The sequence below is a fragment of the Indicator indicator genome, chromosome 6 (genome assembly GCF_027791375.1).
Source record: "Indicator indicator isolate 239-I01 chromosome 6, UM_Iind_1.1, whole genome shotgun sequence".
In the NCBI taxonomy this organism is placed as follows: Eukaryota; Metazoa; Chordata; class Aves; order Piciformes; family Indicatoridae; genus Indicator; species Indicator indicator.
In genome coordinates this window covers 23,540,479-23,555,425 of record NC_072015.1, presented here as the reverse complement: position 1 = coordinate 23,555,425, position 14,947 = coordinate 23,540,479, and the positions used below count along the sequence as shown (strand labels likewise).

At 46.0% G+C, this 14,947-nt stretch overlaps 1 protein-coding gene across 1 annotated transcript in view; it reads right to left on the bottom strand.

The window, feature by feature from the left end:
- Nucleotides 1-231: 231 nt before the first annotated feature.
- Nucleotides 232-14,947, bottom strand: part of NETO1 (neuropilin and tolloid like 1) — a 43,955-nt gene continuing 29,239 nt past the window's right edge. The window contains exons 7-10 of the mRNA XM_054381706.1: nt 12,803-13,031; nt 4,529-4,642; nt 2,154-2,712; nt 232-292 (exon numbers count right to left, since the gene is read on the bottom strand). Coding sequence (XP_054237681.1) covers nt 232-292; nt 2,154-2,712; nt 4,529-4,642; nt 12,803-13,031 — 963 coding nt within the window. The remainder of the gene's footprint in view (nt 293-2,153; nt 2,713-4,528; nt 4,643-12,802; nt 13,032-14,947) is intronic.

Genomic DNA, 14,947 nt, shown 5'->3' with positions numbered 1-14,947 from the left:
ACAGTGCTGTGAAGAATGAGGAATTAAGAGATTTGGCTTCATTAAAGTGGTCATCATCTGTCTTTCAGTTTTCTCACCATTCAAACCTGGCTCTTTCCAGACAAGGTAACAGAAAGCTTGAGAACTAAGGTGCAGCTCAGCAAAAAGACACACACACACACACAAATCAAATCAATGCAAAGCAACAGATGGCTCAAACTGTTGCAGTGTTACTCACCTCCACTTTGTCTCCTAGACCCTAGTGGTGTTGTACTCAGACTCATGTTTGCTTAGAGACCCAATGAGGCAGAACCTGGAATGTTATGGCTATTTCATTCAAAATAATAATTTTTGCATAGAAAAAAGAATTACATGCAGAGAGATACTTAAGGAACAGTACAGCTTGATCATATGAGCAGTATTCATGAAGTCATTGACATTGTCATGCAGTCAGGTTCAAATCAGCAATTAACTTAGTGGGGTTTTTAAGAAACAGAAATGCCTTAATGTGCAAAGAAAACAGGGAGGGCTTGTAAAAAAATCACAAGGAGTGCACAAAGAATGCATGCAAGAGGAAAAAAGAAACAACCAAATAATAAATAGATCAAAAGTTTCTGTGTTTCTGTTTCAAATAAATTGTTCATAAGTCTTTTGTATTTTTTTTTCTTTTCCTTGCAACACCCAGCAGAAAGTGCTCTTCGATTAAAAGCAACATGCTTGACTTTTTGATTGGTTAGAAAGATCCCTTTCAACTTTCTTTCTATATGGAAAGCTATGGGTAGTCTCTATTTGCTGTGCTGTCTCATCTTCTAATTGATAGATAGCTTGGGGGCTGACCCGCTGGAGAGCAGCTCTCGGGAAAAGGACCTGGGAGTCCAGTGGAAAACAGGATGGACATAAGCCAGCAATGTGCCTTGGAGGCCAAGGCCAATGGGATGGATTAGAAAGGCTGTGGTGAGTAGGTCAGAGAGTTTCTCCTCCCCCTCTGCCCTGCTGACGCCACATCTGGAATACTGTGTCCAGCTCTGGGCCCCTCAGTTCAAGAAAGATGTCAGGGAACTGCTTGAGAGAGTCCAGCACAGAACCACAAAGCTGCTGCAGGCAGTGGAACATCTTCCTGTGAGGACAGGCTGAGGGAGCTTGGGACTCTGGAGCTTGGAGCAGAGGAGCCTGAGGGCTGCCCTCATCCCTGTTGATAAAGATGTGCAGGGATGGAGCTCAGGGATGTCCAAGGACAGGACAAGGGGCAGCGGGAGCAAGCTGGAGCAGAGGAGGTGCCATGGGAACAGAAGGGAAAACTTTTGTCACTGTGAGGGTGCTGGAGGCCTGGAGCAGGCTGCCCAGAGAGCTTGTGGAGTCTCCTTCTGTGGAGACTTTGCAACCCCAGCTGGCTGTGTTCCTGTGTGACCTGCCCTAGGTGACCCTGCTCTGGCAGCAGGGTTGGACTGGAAGATCTCTGGGGACCCCTTCCAACCCCTAACCTTCTGTGATTGTATGATTTGTGTGTATCTTAATAAGACAGGCCAACATCCTGTGATTAATAATGGAACAGTAAATTTTGCAAGTATTTTTGTCATTCGTTATACCAAAGCTGCTATTTCACGAGAAAAGGAAGTTCCTTACCCCAGGCTTGAGTTTCTCAATATCAAGCCATGCATCTAACCTGATCCATGTGTTTTGTATGTATTGATGTCTTGACTTAGGGACATTAGACCAACAGTGGATGCCCCTGCTGACTGCAGAGGGGGTTGGACTGGATGACTTTTGGACGTCACTTCCAACCCAACCCATTCCATGATTCTACGATGCTCAAGGCCACCTCAGTTAGAAGGAAGCCACACATATGTGGCAGACTCAAAAAATGAAGTTAACACACAAAAAATTCTTTGGTTTTTAAAGATTATCCCTATTCTTTGCTGACCTGTGTGGATGTGGCTAAGTGTAAACTAGAAAAAGAAAAAGAAAGACAGAAAGTGGAAAGGTAGAAGTGAGACACAGGATCCCTCAGGAACAGGAGCAGAGATGAGAGAGAGAGAGAGGAAGAGCGAGATAAAATAATGGAGATGTGCTATCAGGAAACAGAAAGATAAACAGGAAATCAAGCAGACAGTGAAGGTGTTGGGGCAATCAAGTCCTCACACAACAGTCTTCATCAAAAATCTATTGATACTGACCGCTGAACAGCTTTGTCATGTCTGGCCAGCCTGTGGCTCGTGGTTGGGACGTCTTCAATCTCGTCAATCTCACATGCATCTGCAGCGTCCTGGGAGTAGCTATGTTTCATGACAAGGATGTTCCTCCTGTTGACAGGCTGGATGAGTGGTTTGACAGGCTGGGGCTGGATTTCTGTCAAGACAGAAGCATCTCTTGTGCTGAGGTTACTCCGGCTGCCCTTAATGCTAGACACTTGTGATCCACAGTGATGGTCATGAATGCATTTGGAAGATGATCTCCGCAGTTTATGGTAGTTCTCAAAGTCATCTGCCACGTCAGCCAGGTCAGCTGTATGGCCTGTCCCTCTGAGGGTGCATAACTCATAGTGAGGAGGCTCAAACACCTCCTGGAATACTGTTTGATCAAAGTCTGCTTTCCTTTGGACGAATTTTTTCCGAGGCTGCTTGATCTGCACTATAACAGAGATCACAATGAGGATGATCACGATGCAAGAAGTCACCCCAATTATAGTCCCACTGGTATTGGTAAGTTGGTCCAAGAGGTTAGCATTTCTTTTTTCTGTGAGATAGGAGAAAGGGAAAAAAGGGAAGAGAGGGGAGAGAGGGGACAGAAGGGAGAGAGGAGAAAGGAAAGAAAGGAAGACACAGAGTTAATTGCAGTTCAAGAATAAAAACAACCCTGATGGGTTCACAGATGACTGCAAAACTGAGCCTAAGTCTACGCCTGAGGTCACTTAATCAGTCTCCCTGATGGAAATGAAGAAACCAGGAATCTGTGAAAGCCAAGTGCACAGCACACAGGTCCTGTGCCTGCCCACTCACCTGGAAGGTTATTGACTGAGAGTAGATGACAAGGAATCATTCACAAAGCTATAGCCATAACAAACAGACGGCTTTGATGTCACCGCTGAACTCCAGCTGCCTGCTAAAGCCCCCCCAGACCGCTACAGATCTCTCCCCAGTCCCTCCCCAGCCTTCTTCCTTATATCCAACCTAAATCCACTCCCTGCCTACTCCAGCAGATTCACCTGGGCTTTCTCTGACTGACTGACAGAGACTCTGGGGACGTAGCAGAGTTAGAAAAAGCCACACAGCAGCAAACAACTTTTTGTTTTGTTTGGCTGGAATCAGCAAAATCTTTTTGTAGTCAGGGGAGAGGATAAATGCAGAAGGCCAAATGAAAAAGCTACTTGGTAAAGGTCCGATGAAGAAAATGATGCTGGAAAACTAAAGAGTGGGGGTGGCTCTCTGTTCCCTTTGTTCTGGAAAATAAAGAACAGATAATTCTTTCCCAATGCTATGTTTAGGGTTGGTTTGTGGGGTGTCTTTTTGGTGAAGAATATTATTGCCATGCCACAGTTTTGCCATGTCCTTTTAGAGTGCTGCTTTCATTTGTGCTTTCCCCTATTGCAATGCTTGTCAGGATTTTCCAGGCTTCAACAGAATTATGGGCTGCCTGCTAATCCATCTCATTCTGAAGTTTGTGACTTGATTGGTTCCTAAATTTGGCATATCCCATGTTTCCAGGAACAAATCTGCAACAGGGAGGAGGAGGGAGGCAGGGAAGCAAACTGTCTCCCTAGCTTACAGTGTAAGTTAGTTAAGCTCTTCCCCTTCAAGGCAGCACAGATGCTGATTTTTATTTCTTTTTCTTTTGCAGAAACACAAAACAATGTTCAGAAGCCACTGCAGGACCTGTTTGAGAACATCAATCCCTACCTATGAAATAGACGTTCTGCCTCATTTCATAGGTTCAGAGATTCATACAATGGGTTTAGCCTGGAAGTGACCTTGAAGGTCATCTGAAGATCAGAGAATCATAAAATGGCTTAACCTGGAAGGAACCTCAGAGTTCATCTGCTCCAACCTCCTCACCATGCCCAGGGACACCTCTCAAGCAGACTCAACTGCTCAAGGCCTCATCCAGCCTGGCCTTGAGCACCCCCAGGGAGGAGGCATCCACAGTTTCCCTGGGCAGCCTATTCCAGAGTCCCAAAAGCCTCAAGCTGAAGAATTTCTTCCTCACCTCCAGTCTAACCCTGCTTTCCCTCAGCTTCAAGCCATTCCCCTTGTCCTGTTTCTAGACACCCTCAGGAAAAGACCCCTTCTTCCTGGAGATCCCTTCAGGCACTGGAAGGCAATCAAACCAAATTGGAAGGCAATGCAAACCAAGCAAAACAAATGCAAAGGCTGCAGGTAAAATCCAGTGGTGCCTTTACCTCTCTTCATTTCTTCTCTTGCTTGGTTTATGCTCTCCCTGCATTACTCTTCCTGAGCCCTGCCCTGTCTGGCACGCAGTTAACAAGACACTAAAGATGAAATGCTGTATCCCACCCAGTCTAAATGGCTCTGACATCTCCTGCTCTCCACATTACCTTTGCAGTGGTTTTCATCCCAGGGATATACACAGTTCTGGAGTCCATTGCAGACCAAGGTGTTATTGATACACATATTACTGTGGCAAAAGAATGTGTTGGCTTCACAAGGGGCTGAAAACAAGAGAGAAAAAAGCTGATATTAAGAAGAGAAAATCATTCAGCTATCTGCAACAAACAAATCTAGGGGTGGTCACGTAATGTGGAATAGGAAATAGCTAAACAACACAGCTTCAAGAATTGCACTGGGTTAGAAGGGAGCCTCAAAGATCACCTTGGCCAACACCTCTGCAGACTGCAGAGGGACACATCAAGGCTGAGCTTGAATGTCTGCAGTGATGGGGTCTCAACCACCTCCCTTGGCAGCCTGTTCCAGTGTCTCCCCACCCTCATTGTGCAGAACTTCCTCCTGATGTCCAACCTAAATCTGCTCTGCTTCAGTTTCAAACCATTGCTCCTTGTCCTACCCTCACAGGCCCTTCTGAACAGTCCCTCCCCAGCCTTCCTGAGGTCCCCTTTAGACATTGAAATGTTCCTTGAACAAATTTAATATTCACCACGAAGCCCTGAGAGCACTCAAGTCCCACACTGTTCATCATGCAAGAGCTTTTCAGTTCCAAGACAAATGGACTTCCTCAAAGCCTGACTGGCATTATTGTAGTGGTTGCCCCCCTCCACACATTGCTGGAGGGTCATGGATGTTCTATCAACAGTTTTAGCCACAGATCCAAAACACAGCACCCTATGGGCTGCTCTAAAAAGAGTTAACTGCGTCCCAGCCTGACCCAGTGTATGGACAAGAGTTTGGTCTAAAACTAGTTGCTGAAACTAGTTGCCCAAAGAAAAATGAACTTTAGTGACATATGAAGTTTGCCTGAACATTTATATGCAGAGAAGATAAAATTACTTTAAAAAACTTTGAGTCACAAGAAAGGCTACAGCAAAAAAAAAGACTACTTTGGTCGCAAGTGTGAAAATCATACACAGCAACAATCTTAGTTGTCCCTGAAGCCCAGAGTCTAGGAGAATAATGCAGATAAAAGCTGCAGGATGAAGGCTTTACTGAAAGCAACAGACTGTTGCTGTGAAGAGGCATGGAAGCCACCAGAAGGATAGAATCATAAAATGGTTTGATTTGGAAGAGACCTCCGAAGGTCCCTGCAGCCAGCAGGGACATCTTGGGTTGGAACTTTAAGGACCCTTCCAACCCAAAGCATTGCATGAATCTGTGAAAGTATTTACAGTGGACACAAGATGGTGCACTACTCCTAGGAGATAGATGAGCAGGTGAGGGGACAGAAGAGATGTTAACAGTGAGGGAACAGGGAGAGATGTTCTCAGGGGCGGGGACAGGAAGAGATGCTATCCCATCCAGACTCTTGCCATCACCATATATAAAGAAACCTAAATTTAGTATTTTAAGGTTAAATGGCTTTCAAAATCAATAACAATTTAGTCAGTGGAGCTGTCCACATTTTGTTACTGTTGGAAGGTTTTCAGAATGCATGTGGAGCCCATAACCTCCAGTTTTTCCTTTATTAATGCAAAATAATCATAAATTCTTTTCATCCTGAATAGCCCCAAGGCAGAGAAACACAAAAAGCATTAATAGGTCTTCCATCTGCCATGTTCACCAAGTACCATGACATAAAAGCAGCCATCTTCTACATTAAAGCAAAATAATAGTGCTTCCACTGAGACAATCAAATAATCAGAAGTACTACATGGACAATTGTACTGTAAACCAACTCTATTCATAAAGCACTACAGGAAATAAATGGAATCAGAGAATCACAGAATGGTCTGGGTTGGAAGGGACCTCCAAAGGGCATCCAGTCCAACCCCCTTTACTCAGCAGGGACATCCTCCACTAGATCAGGTTGCTCAGAGCCTTGTCCAGCCTCACCTTGAATATCTCCAGGGATGGGACCTCAACCACCTCCCTGAGCAACCTGTTACAGCGTTCCAGCAACCTCCTGGTGCATAACTGGTTCCTCATATCCAATCTCAATCTGCTCTCATTTCAAACCATTGCCCCTTGTCCTTTGGGCCTTTGGGAACAGTCCCTCTGCAGTCTTCCTGGAGGATCCCTTCAGGTATTAGAAGGCTTCTCTAAGGTCTGCCTGAAGCCTTCTCTTCTCCAGATTGAACACCCCCAGCTCCCTCAGCCAGACTATTTTTAATAATTATTTTACCATAGTGATGTGTAACAAAATACATCTCTCTCTGTGTGTTAAAGAAAGGTGGGAAGGGACTTTTTACAAGAGCTTGTAAAATAGGATGGGAGGCAATGGATTAAAGCTTGAGGAGGGCAGATTTAGACTGGAGATGAGGAAGAAATTCCTGACAGTGAGGATGGGGAGACACTGGAATAGGTTGCCCACGGAGGCTGTGGATGCCTCCTCCCTGGAGGTGTTCAAAGTCAGGCTGTATGAGGCCTTGAGCAACCTGGGCAGGTGAGAGGTGTCCCTGCCTGTGGCAGTGGGGTTGGAACTGTATGATCTTTAAGGTCTCCTCCAACCCAAACAAGTCTCTGAATCTATGAAATGTGTTTAACACCAAATTTTCATTCACATCCCCCTTCAAGACAGCTCTGTTAAAGATAAATGTAATGTTATCTTTTGTGGTCAGTTAACAGCAGATGCACATTGATCATCTAATGTTTCCAACCCACCTCTGTGGGGTTTCCCAAGGTTGTTTGGATAGATGAACTCAGCAGAGCATGACAGCTCAAGACCATGTGCTCAGAGCTCCAGCCTCTGTTCAGTGTCTACACTCTAAGCACCACAGACAGGGATTTAATTCAGGGGAAGAGAGTCATTTGGGATGCTAAAGCCAGGGAGGGCTTTTCACCTAAGAGAGAGCTGCAAACAGCACAGAGGTGAAGAAAATCACAGCCGAGCGCTCACCAAGGAGGCAATCCCAATGTTCCCCTTTCCAGGTGTTAGTGTGGACAGAGGCAGCAAAGCCAGCAAGGCTGTAGTGTATTTGCACTCCTAAGACCTTGTAAAGGGAAGCTCTCTCTTCACGTGTGCTGCACTAATTGCTTTGCTTCTCCCTTGCTCAGGAGTTCCCTTTGCATTACCACCACAAACACAGTCACTAAGGCTGCATACCTGCAGTGCCCTTTCCCCATGCTGAGGGCATCACCTGTGGAATTCTGCTTGCAGACAAGGCCTGGAGTGCTGTTACTCACTGAGGATCTGCACCACTTCTTTAAGATTTCTACCCAAATACAGATTTTGCTAATCAGAATAAAATAAGAATGCAAGAGCTTGTCCTCCTTTAGGGAAGCCACAGGTAGCTTAGAGGTCAAAAATAAGAGAAGGAATAATATTTTATCTGGCATTGGGTTTGTGATGCAGGGTTATGGACAGAGAAGGGAGCAGAGCTACCAAACAGGACTCAGAGGTGAGACAACAAACCTCTTGCCTGCTGTGCATATAGAGGGATTTCTTATCCCTGCTGTACTGCTTCTCCAAATCTGCTTTTATGTTCAAGTGTGGCTGTGTTTGCTCAGGAGCAGCTCTTGGAAGAAGCTGGAGGTGTAGCACAGCTGTCATTAATCAGCCTGGAGATCACTCTCACAGGCATGGAAAATGAAATGAAGAGTTAGTCAGTGGGTGAGAAAACAAAGGCTCATTTTTCAACTCTTCTTACTAGATGAACCTTTTGATGAAGCCACCTTCCTTGTTTTCCTTTTTCTCGTTCTTAATTTCTTTGGATATTTGAAATCTATTGTAGACAGTGGCTGCCATGCAAAAAAATATGATTTTTTTTTGTCTACAGATATAGATAATGTAGATATAGATAGTGGCTGCCATGCACAAAAATATGTTTTTTTTTTGTCTACACATATAGATAATGTAGATATAGGTATACATATAGATATATAGCTATATAAATTTAGACTATTTAGATATATAGATATATAAGTATAGAAGATACAGATGATACAGATGGATTTATAGATGTGCTTAGAATGTACATTAAAGATCATAAGGTAAGGATATATTACATCCTGTTCTGGTGTTTCCAGCAGAAGAAGGACACAGAGCTGCTGGAGAGAGTCCAGAGAAGGCCACAAAGATGAGACAAGGGCTGGAGCAGCTCTGCCGTGAGGACAGGCTGAGGGAGCTGGAGGTGGTCAGCCTGGAGAGGAGAAGGCTCCAGGGAGGACCTTAGAGCTGCCTTCCAGTACCTGAAGGAAGGCTGCAGAGGGACTTTTCATGAGGGTGTCTAAAGAGAGGACAAGGGAGAATGGCTTGAATCTGAGGGAGAGCAGGGTTAGACTGGAGCTGAGGAAGAAGTTCTTCAGTTTGAGGGGAGTGAGACTTTGGAATAGGCTGTCCAGGGAGGCTGTGGATGCCTCCTTCCTGGGAGTGTTGAAGGCCAGGTTGGATGACACCTTGAGCAGCTTTTTCTAGTTGAGAGGTCCCTGGACATGGTGGGGAGGTTGGAGTAGATGAGCTCTAAGGTCCCTTCCAACCTGAGCCATTCTGGGATTCTATGACTCTATGATAGAGATGGAGATAGATAGATAGATAGATAGATAGATAGATAGATAGATAGATAGATAGATAGATAGATAGACAGATAGATAGATAGATGGATAGATAGATAGAGATAGATTATATAGATGCAGATATAAATATAGATATTCTCAGAGTGCATATTAAAGATCCAAAGCCCATAATGACAGTTGAAACAGCTAATAATGCTGCTCACATAGTACTACTGCAAATTACCACCTATTAGGAATTAATTGGTTATCGTTACTTAGAGCTCTGCTACTCTTCTGATGATCTGAGAACCAGCAGTGTTTTCCTGGCTGAGGAAACTTAACCACTATGTGCATTGCATCCCTTTCTTTTGAACATTTATAGCACTGCTAGAGGTCTGGAAACTTGCAACAGCAGTTTTTAGATGCCAGCCACAAAATCCTATCTATTTCAAATGGAACTGGAGCACACCAAACAAACCTCATTAAAATATTCACTCAAGAAATCTCTTTAAGATTTCTCTGTTCTACACAAACATAAAGTCCCCAGGAAGTGGCTCTGTAACAAGAATTAAGAGAGTTACACAGAAGGAAAACATTCCTCAGGCTAAGCAGCCTGCATCCAGAATAAACCAATTCCAGACCACAGAGCTGCCCACAAGGGAAGGCTTCACATCTCAACAGCTCAGCTCCACACTGCGGAGAGAAACTCAGGGAGCAGCAGAGCACAACACACACAGTCACAGAACCACAGAATCTTAGGGGTTGGAAGAGACCTCCAGAAATCATCCAGTCCAACACCACTGCCAGAGCAGGGTCACCCAGGGCAAGTCATACAGGAACACATCCAGGCAGGTTTGGAATGTCTCCAGAGAAGGAGACTCCACAACAGTCAAACAGGATTTTTTCTTTGTCACTCTTTCCCACGCACAGCCCCACCACATATATGCCATCTGTTTTATTTCTTTCTCAGCTCCAGGGTAACAAAACAGCTTTTTTCCCCCTCTTTCTTTGTCCCCAAGTAGAGACACAGGTGTGTGCTCCCTGATGCACATCTTCCTGAACGAGCTCTGACATTCCCTCTCTGCCATGCAGATGATCTAATTATGCCCTCACCCTGCTGAAAGACGCTGCAGCCTACATGCAGTGAGCTGTGTCTCACCTCAGCATCTGCTCTGGCTGATCCAGGCAGCCCACACCAGTCTGACACACAGGGCAGCACTTACAGCTGACATGGCCCAGGAGCTACAATCTGCAGCACCTTTACATCTTTAAAGTCCCTTTCTAGCATTAAAAACACAGACACAGTTTCTTCTCCTGTTTATGAACAGGCTGTGTACTACATTTTCTTCCCCTTGACTCTGTGGCCAGCAGGGCAAGAGAGGGGATTCTGCCCCTTCACTCTGCTCTGCTCTGCTGAGACCTCACTTCCAAACCTGCCTCCAGTTCTGGTGTCCACAGCAGTAGAAGGAAACAAAGCTGCTGGAGAAAGTCCAGAGGAGGCACAAAGGTGATCCAAGGGCTGGAGCACCTCTGCTAGGAGGACAGGCTGAGGGAGCTGGGGTTGTTTAGTCTGGAGAGGAGAAGGCTCCAGGGGACCTTAGAGCTGCCTTCCAGTACCTGAAGGGATTCTCCAGGAAGGCTGCAGAGGGACTTTTCCTGAGGGTGTCTAGAAACAGGACAAGGGGGAATGGTTTGAAGCTGAGGCAGAGCAGGGTTAGAGTGGAGCTGAGGAAGAAGTTCTTCAGTTTGAGGGTGGTGAGACTCTGGAACAGGCTGCTCAGGGAGGTTGTGGTTGCCTCCTTCCTGGGGGTGTTGAAGGCCAGGTTGGACGAGGCCTTGAGCAGCTGAGTCTAGTTGAGAGGTGTTTCTGCCCGTGGTGGGGAGGTTGGAGTTGATGAGTTCCAAGGTTTCTTCCAACCCAAACCATTCTATGATTCTGTGATTCATGAAGGAAAAAGAACCCACATTTTTTTCCTTTATTTTCATTCAAAATATGAAAGCTGTTCACACACCACTTATTCAAGAAAAAACAAAAGAAATCATTTATTTTCCTTATTTTCCTTAAAACCATGAAAGCTGTGCACACACACAAACTTACTCAAACCTTCCTTTCAAGTTTGTCATCCTAGTGTTTCACTCCCCTGCTCTTTATATGCTGTGAACCTCCAGTGCCTGTGCAGTTGTTTCTAAGGTAACAGATCAGGGTGCCTTGTGAAAAAAAAAAATGAATCAGACCTTGAATATTCAAGACACCTCCGTCTGCAGAAAGGAGAAGAGTAGGATCATCTCAACTGAGGGTTCTCAATATCTTTTAGACCCTGGCCTGATTTGCAGACAAGGAAAACACAGTGCTCCCTAAGGCTGCAGAGAGAGAGCACAGTGGCAGAGGCAGTGTGAGGCATGTAGACTGTCAGAAATTTTTAATCAGAGCCATAATTAGGGAATTACGGAGGCTGCTCTCAGCACAGTCTCATTGCCTCATCACAGGGGACACGCATGCAGAATACAGATGAAGGATGTCTTTGGTAGGGTTGTTGTCTTCATTCCAGCCACTGGCAGCTGCACAGAAATCTTCTTGTCAGACTTGTGATGCACCAAACCAAAAATACACTGCAATGGGCATGGATAAGCATGTGAGAATTAATGCAAATGTTCCAGCAATGAGCCCCTGTGGCCAAGAGGGACAAGTGCATCCTGGGGTGCAGCAAGAAAAGTGTGGCAAGCAGCTATAGGGAAGTTCTCCTGCTCCTCTGCTCTGCCCTGCTCAGACCACACCTGCAATGCTGTGTCCAGTTTGGGGGTCCCCAGTTCAAGAGAGACAGAGATCTGTTGGAGCGAGTCCAACTGAGAGCTACCAGTATGATGAAGGGACTGGAACATCTCTGATATGGAGAAAGGCTGAGAGCCCTGGGGCTGTTTAGTCTGGAGAGGAGAAGGCTGAGAGGGGATCTGATCAGTGTCTCCTGATATCTGAGGAGCAGGTGCCCAGATGAAGGTGCCAGGCTCTTTTCAAGGATACTCAGTGGTAGGATGAGGGGCAATGGACATAAATTCAATCACAGGAAATTCCATCTCAACATGAGGAGAAATTTCTTAGTACATAAGTCCAGAAATTGGAAATGTAGGAATGCAAGCAGGGTGCAGAGAGAATGTTAAGAAAATACCCTGCCAAGCTTGTAGAAAACTTCTTTTACCACAAAAGACTTAAGTAAATGATTTGCTTAACAACACCTGACACCTATGTTTGTTGATAAGCACCGGCTACAACCTGCACAAACAAATCCACCACCTGGGAGTAGATAAACATAAGTTTTGTTCAGTACCCATCATAATGAGATTAAAAAATCAAATTCATAAAATCATAGAATGAGGATGGCTCAGGTTGGAAGGGACCTCAGAGCTCATCTACTCCAACCTCCCCACCATGCCCAGGGACACCTCTCATCAGCTGCTCAAGGTCTTCTCCAGCCTGGCCTTGAATATCCCCAGGTAGGAGGCATCCACAGCCTCCCTGGGCAGCCTCTTCCAGAGTCTCACCACCCTCCTACTGAAGAACACAACTGGACAGATCAGGACTGCTCTGAATCCTGTGCTCTTCCTTCTGCCTTACAAGTTGCTGCACACTACAAATAGTCAGAATAAAAACGGCTCTGAATGCTTCCAGAGCTTGTTTGAGAACACTTTGAGGATACCGCTCTGTGTGAAGCAAACATGAACAGTTCAAGGGGCTGGACCAAGCTGGAAGGCAGACACATTGGTGAGGGTCTTACGTTCTTGGAAGGATGTGAAGAGCATCTGGAAGTGGCTGTTCCGACTGCCTTCATCTGCCCACATGCGGATGACTCCCAGCCCTGTCCTCAGCATCACGTCATTGGCAACAGTGCTGCAGAACTTGGCTTTTAGATCCTCCACTGAGCTGCTCCCATCGTAGACAGCTACAAAATTCCTCTTGCACTCGTTGGAATTCTGCATCTCGTAGTCCAGGAATCGCAAATAGATCTGGGGAAAAAACAGCAGCAGACATCTGAGAGTGACTGAAGCCACAGAGCAGAGCTTTGCTCTGCATGGTGGGGGAAAGGCTACACAACAGCACCAGCAAAATCATTTCTCTAGAACTGGTGATCCAGAGGCCACTTCCCTGGAAGAACATTAATATAAACATCACATGGTATACAGTTTGGGGCTCCTCAATTCAAGAGAGAGAGGGATCTGCTGGAGAAAGTCCAACAGAGAGCTGTGAGGATGATGAAGGGACTGGAACATCTCTGCCATGGAGAAAGACTGAGAGCCTTGGGGCTGTTAAGTCTGGAGAGGAGAAGGCTGAGAGGGGACCTGATCAATGTGTCTGAATATCTGAGGGGTGGGTGTCAGGATGAAGGTGCCAGGCTCTTTGTGGTGGTGCCCACTGATAGGACAAGGAACAGCAGGTACAAGCTAGAACCCATCTCAGCATGAGGAGAAACTTCTTTGTTGCGAGGATGCTGGAGGCCTGGAGCAGGCTGCCCAGAGAGCTTGTGGAGTCTCCTTCTCGGAGACTTTCAAAACCCAGCTGGATGTGTTCCTGTGCGGCCTGCCCTGGGTGACCCTGCTCTGGCAGGGTGTTTGGACTGGATGATCTCTGGAGATCCCTTCCAACCCCCAACATTCAGTAATTCTGTGAAACTCATCCCCTTTTATACTTCCTGGTATTTTGTCTCTTCTTCAGAGTAAACCTAGCAGATTTAGATATTTGTTTTGCTCTTTGCAGGAGGGTCCCAATTTCCAGACATATATTTGTTGTTTGGGGACTATCTACAGCAGTCCTTCAAGATGAAGGAAAGTCATGCTAGAAATTTCTTCTTTGGCTGCCTGGCACAACATTGCTCTGTGACGTGCCTGACATGGCTAATAATAAGGCAAATAATTGCTGCTCCCTCCCCAGAGTCAGTATGTGTCATCTTTGTGAGATGTGTCAGCTGCACTGATCCAGGAAGTGAGGAGCTGGGAGCCAGGCAGAGCTCAATCATTAATCTTTTGATGTTTTTCTCAAGCAATTTGGCCATCATCTCAGCTTTTCTAAACAAAGCCTCGTGGTATATATCTTTAGGATGTAACAGGGGTGAAATCAAGTGGATTTCTTGGAAATTGGTAGGAACCTAGAAAGGTTTCCTTCAGGAAATGTCTGCTGCATACAAGCTCAGTTCTCTAATCAATACAGGAGGTATACAGCCCTCGGCAAAGACCTCTTTAAATCCACCCAACAAGGTAAGATTGTGGACAAAATGCTGCTCAGAGATCCATAGAAAACTTGGTATTAAACACATTTCAAAGATCCACAGAGTGATAGATTTATTTGGGCTGGAAGGGACATTCAAGTCTGGTTCCATTCCCCCTGCCATGGGCAGGGACACCTCTCACCAGCCCAGGTTGCTCAAGGCCTCATCCAGCCTGGCCTTGAACACCTCCAGGGAAGAGGCATCCACATCCTCCCTGGGCAACCTGTTCCAGTGTTTCCCCATCCTCCCTGTCAAGAATTTCTTCTTCATCTCCAGTCTCAATCTGCCCTCCTCAAGCTTCAATCCATTCCCTCTCATCCTATCACTACAAGCCCTTGCAAAAAGTCCCTTCCTGGCTTTTTTGTAGGTTCCCTTCAGCTATTGGAAGGCTGCTCTAAGGTCCCCCCAGAGTCTTCTCTTCTCCAGGCTGAACAACCCCAGCTCCCTCAGCCTGTCCTCACAGCAGAGGTACTTCAGTCCTTGGATCATCTTTGTGGCTTCCAATGGATTCACTCCAACAGCTGTGTGTCCATAGAACCACAGAATGCTGGGGTTGGAAGGGACCTCCAGAGATCATCCAGTCCAACCCCCTATCAGAGCAGGGCCACCCAGGGCAGGCCACACAGGAATGCATCCAGGTGGGGTTGGAAAGCCTCCAGA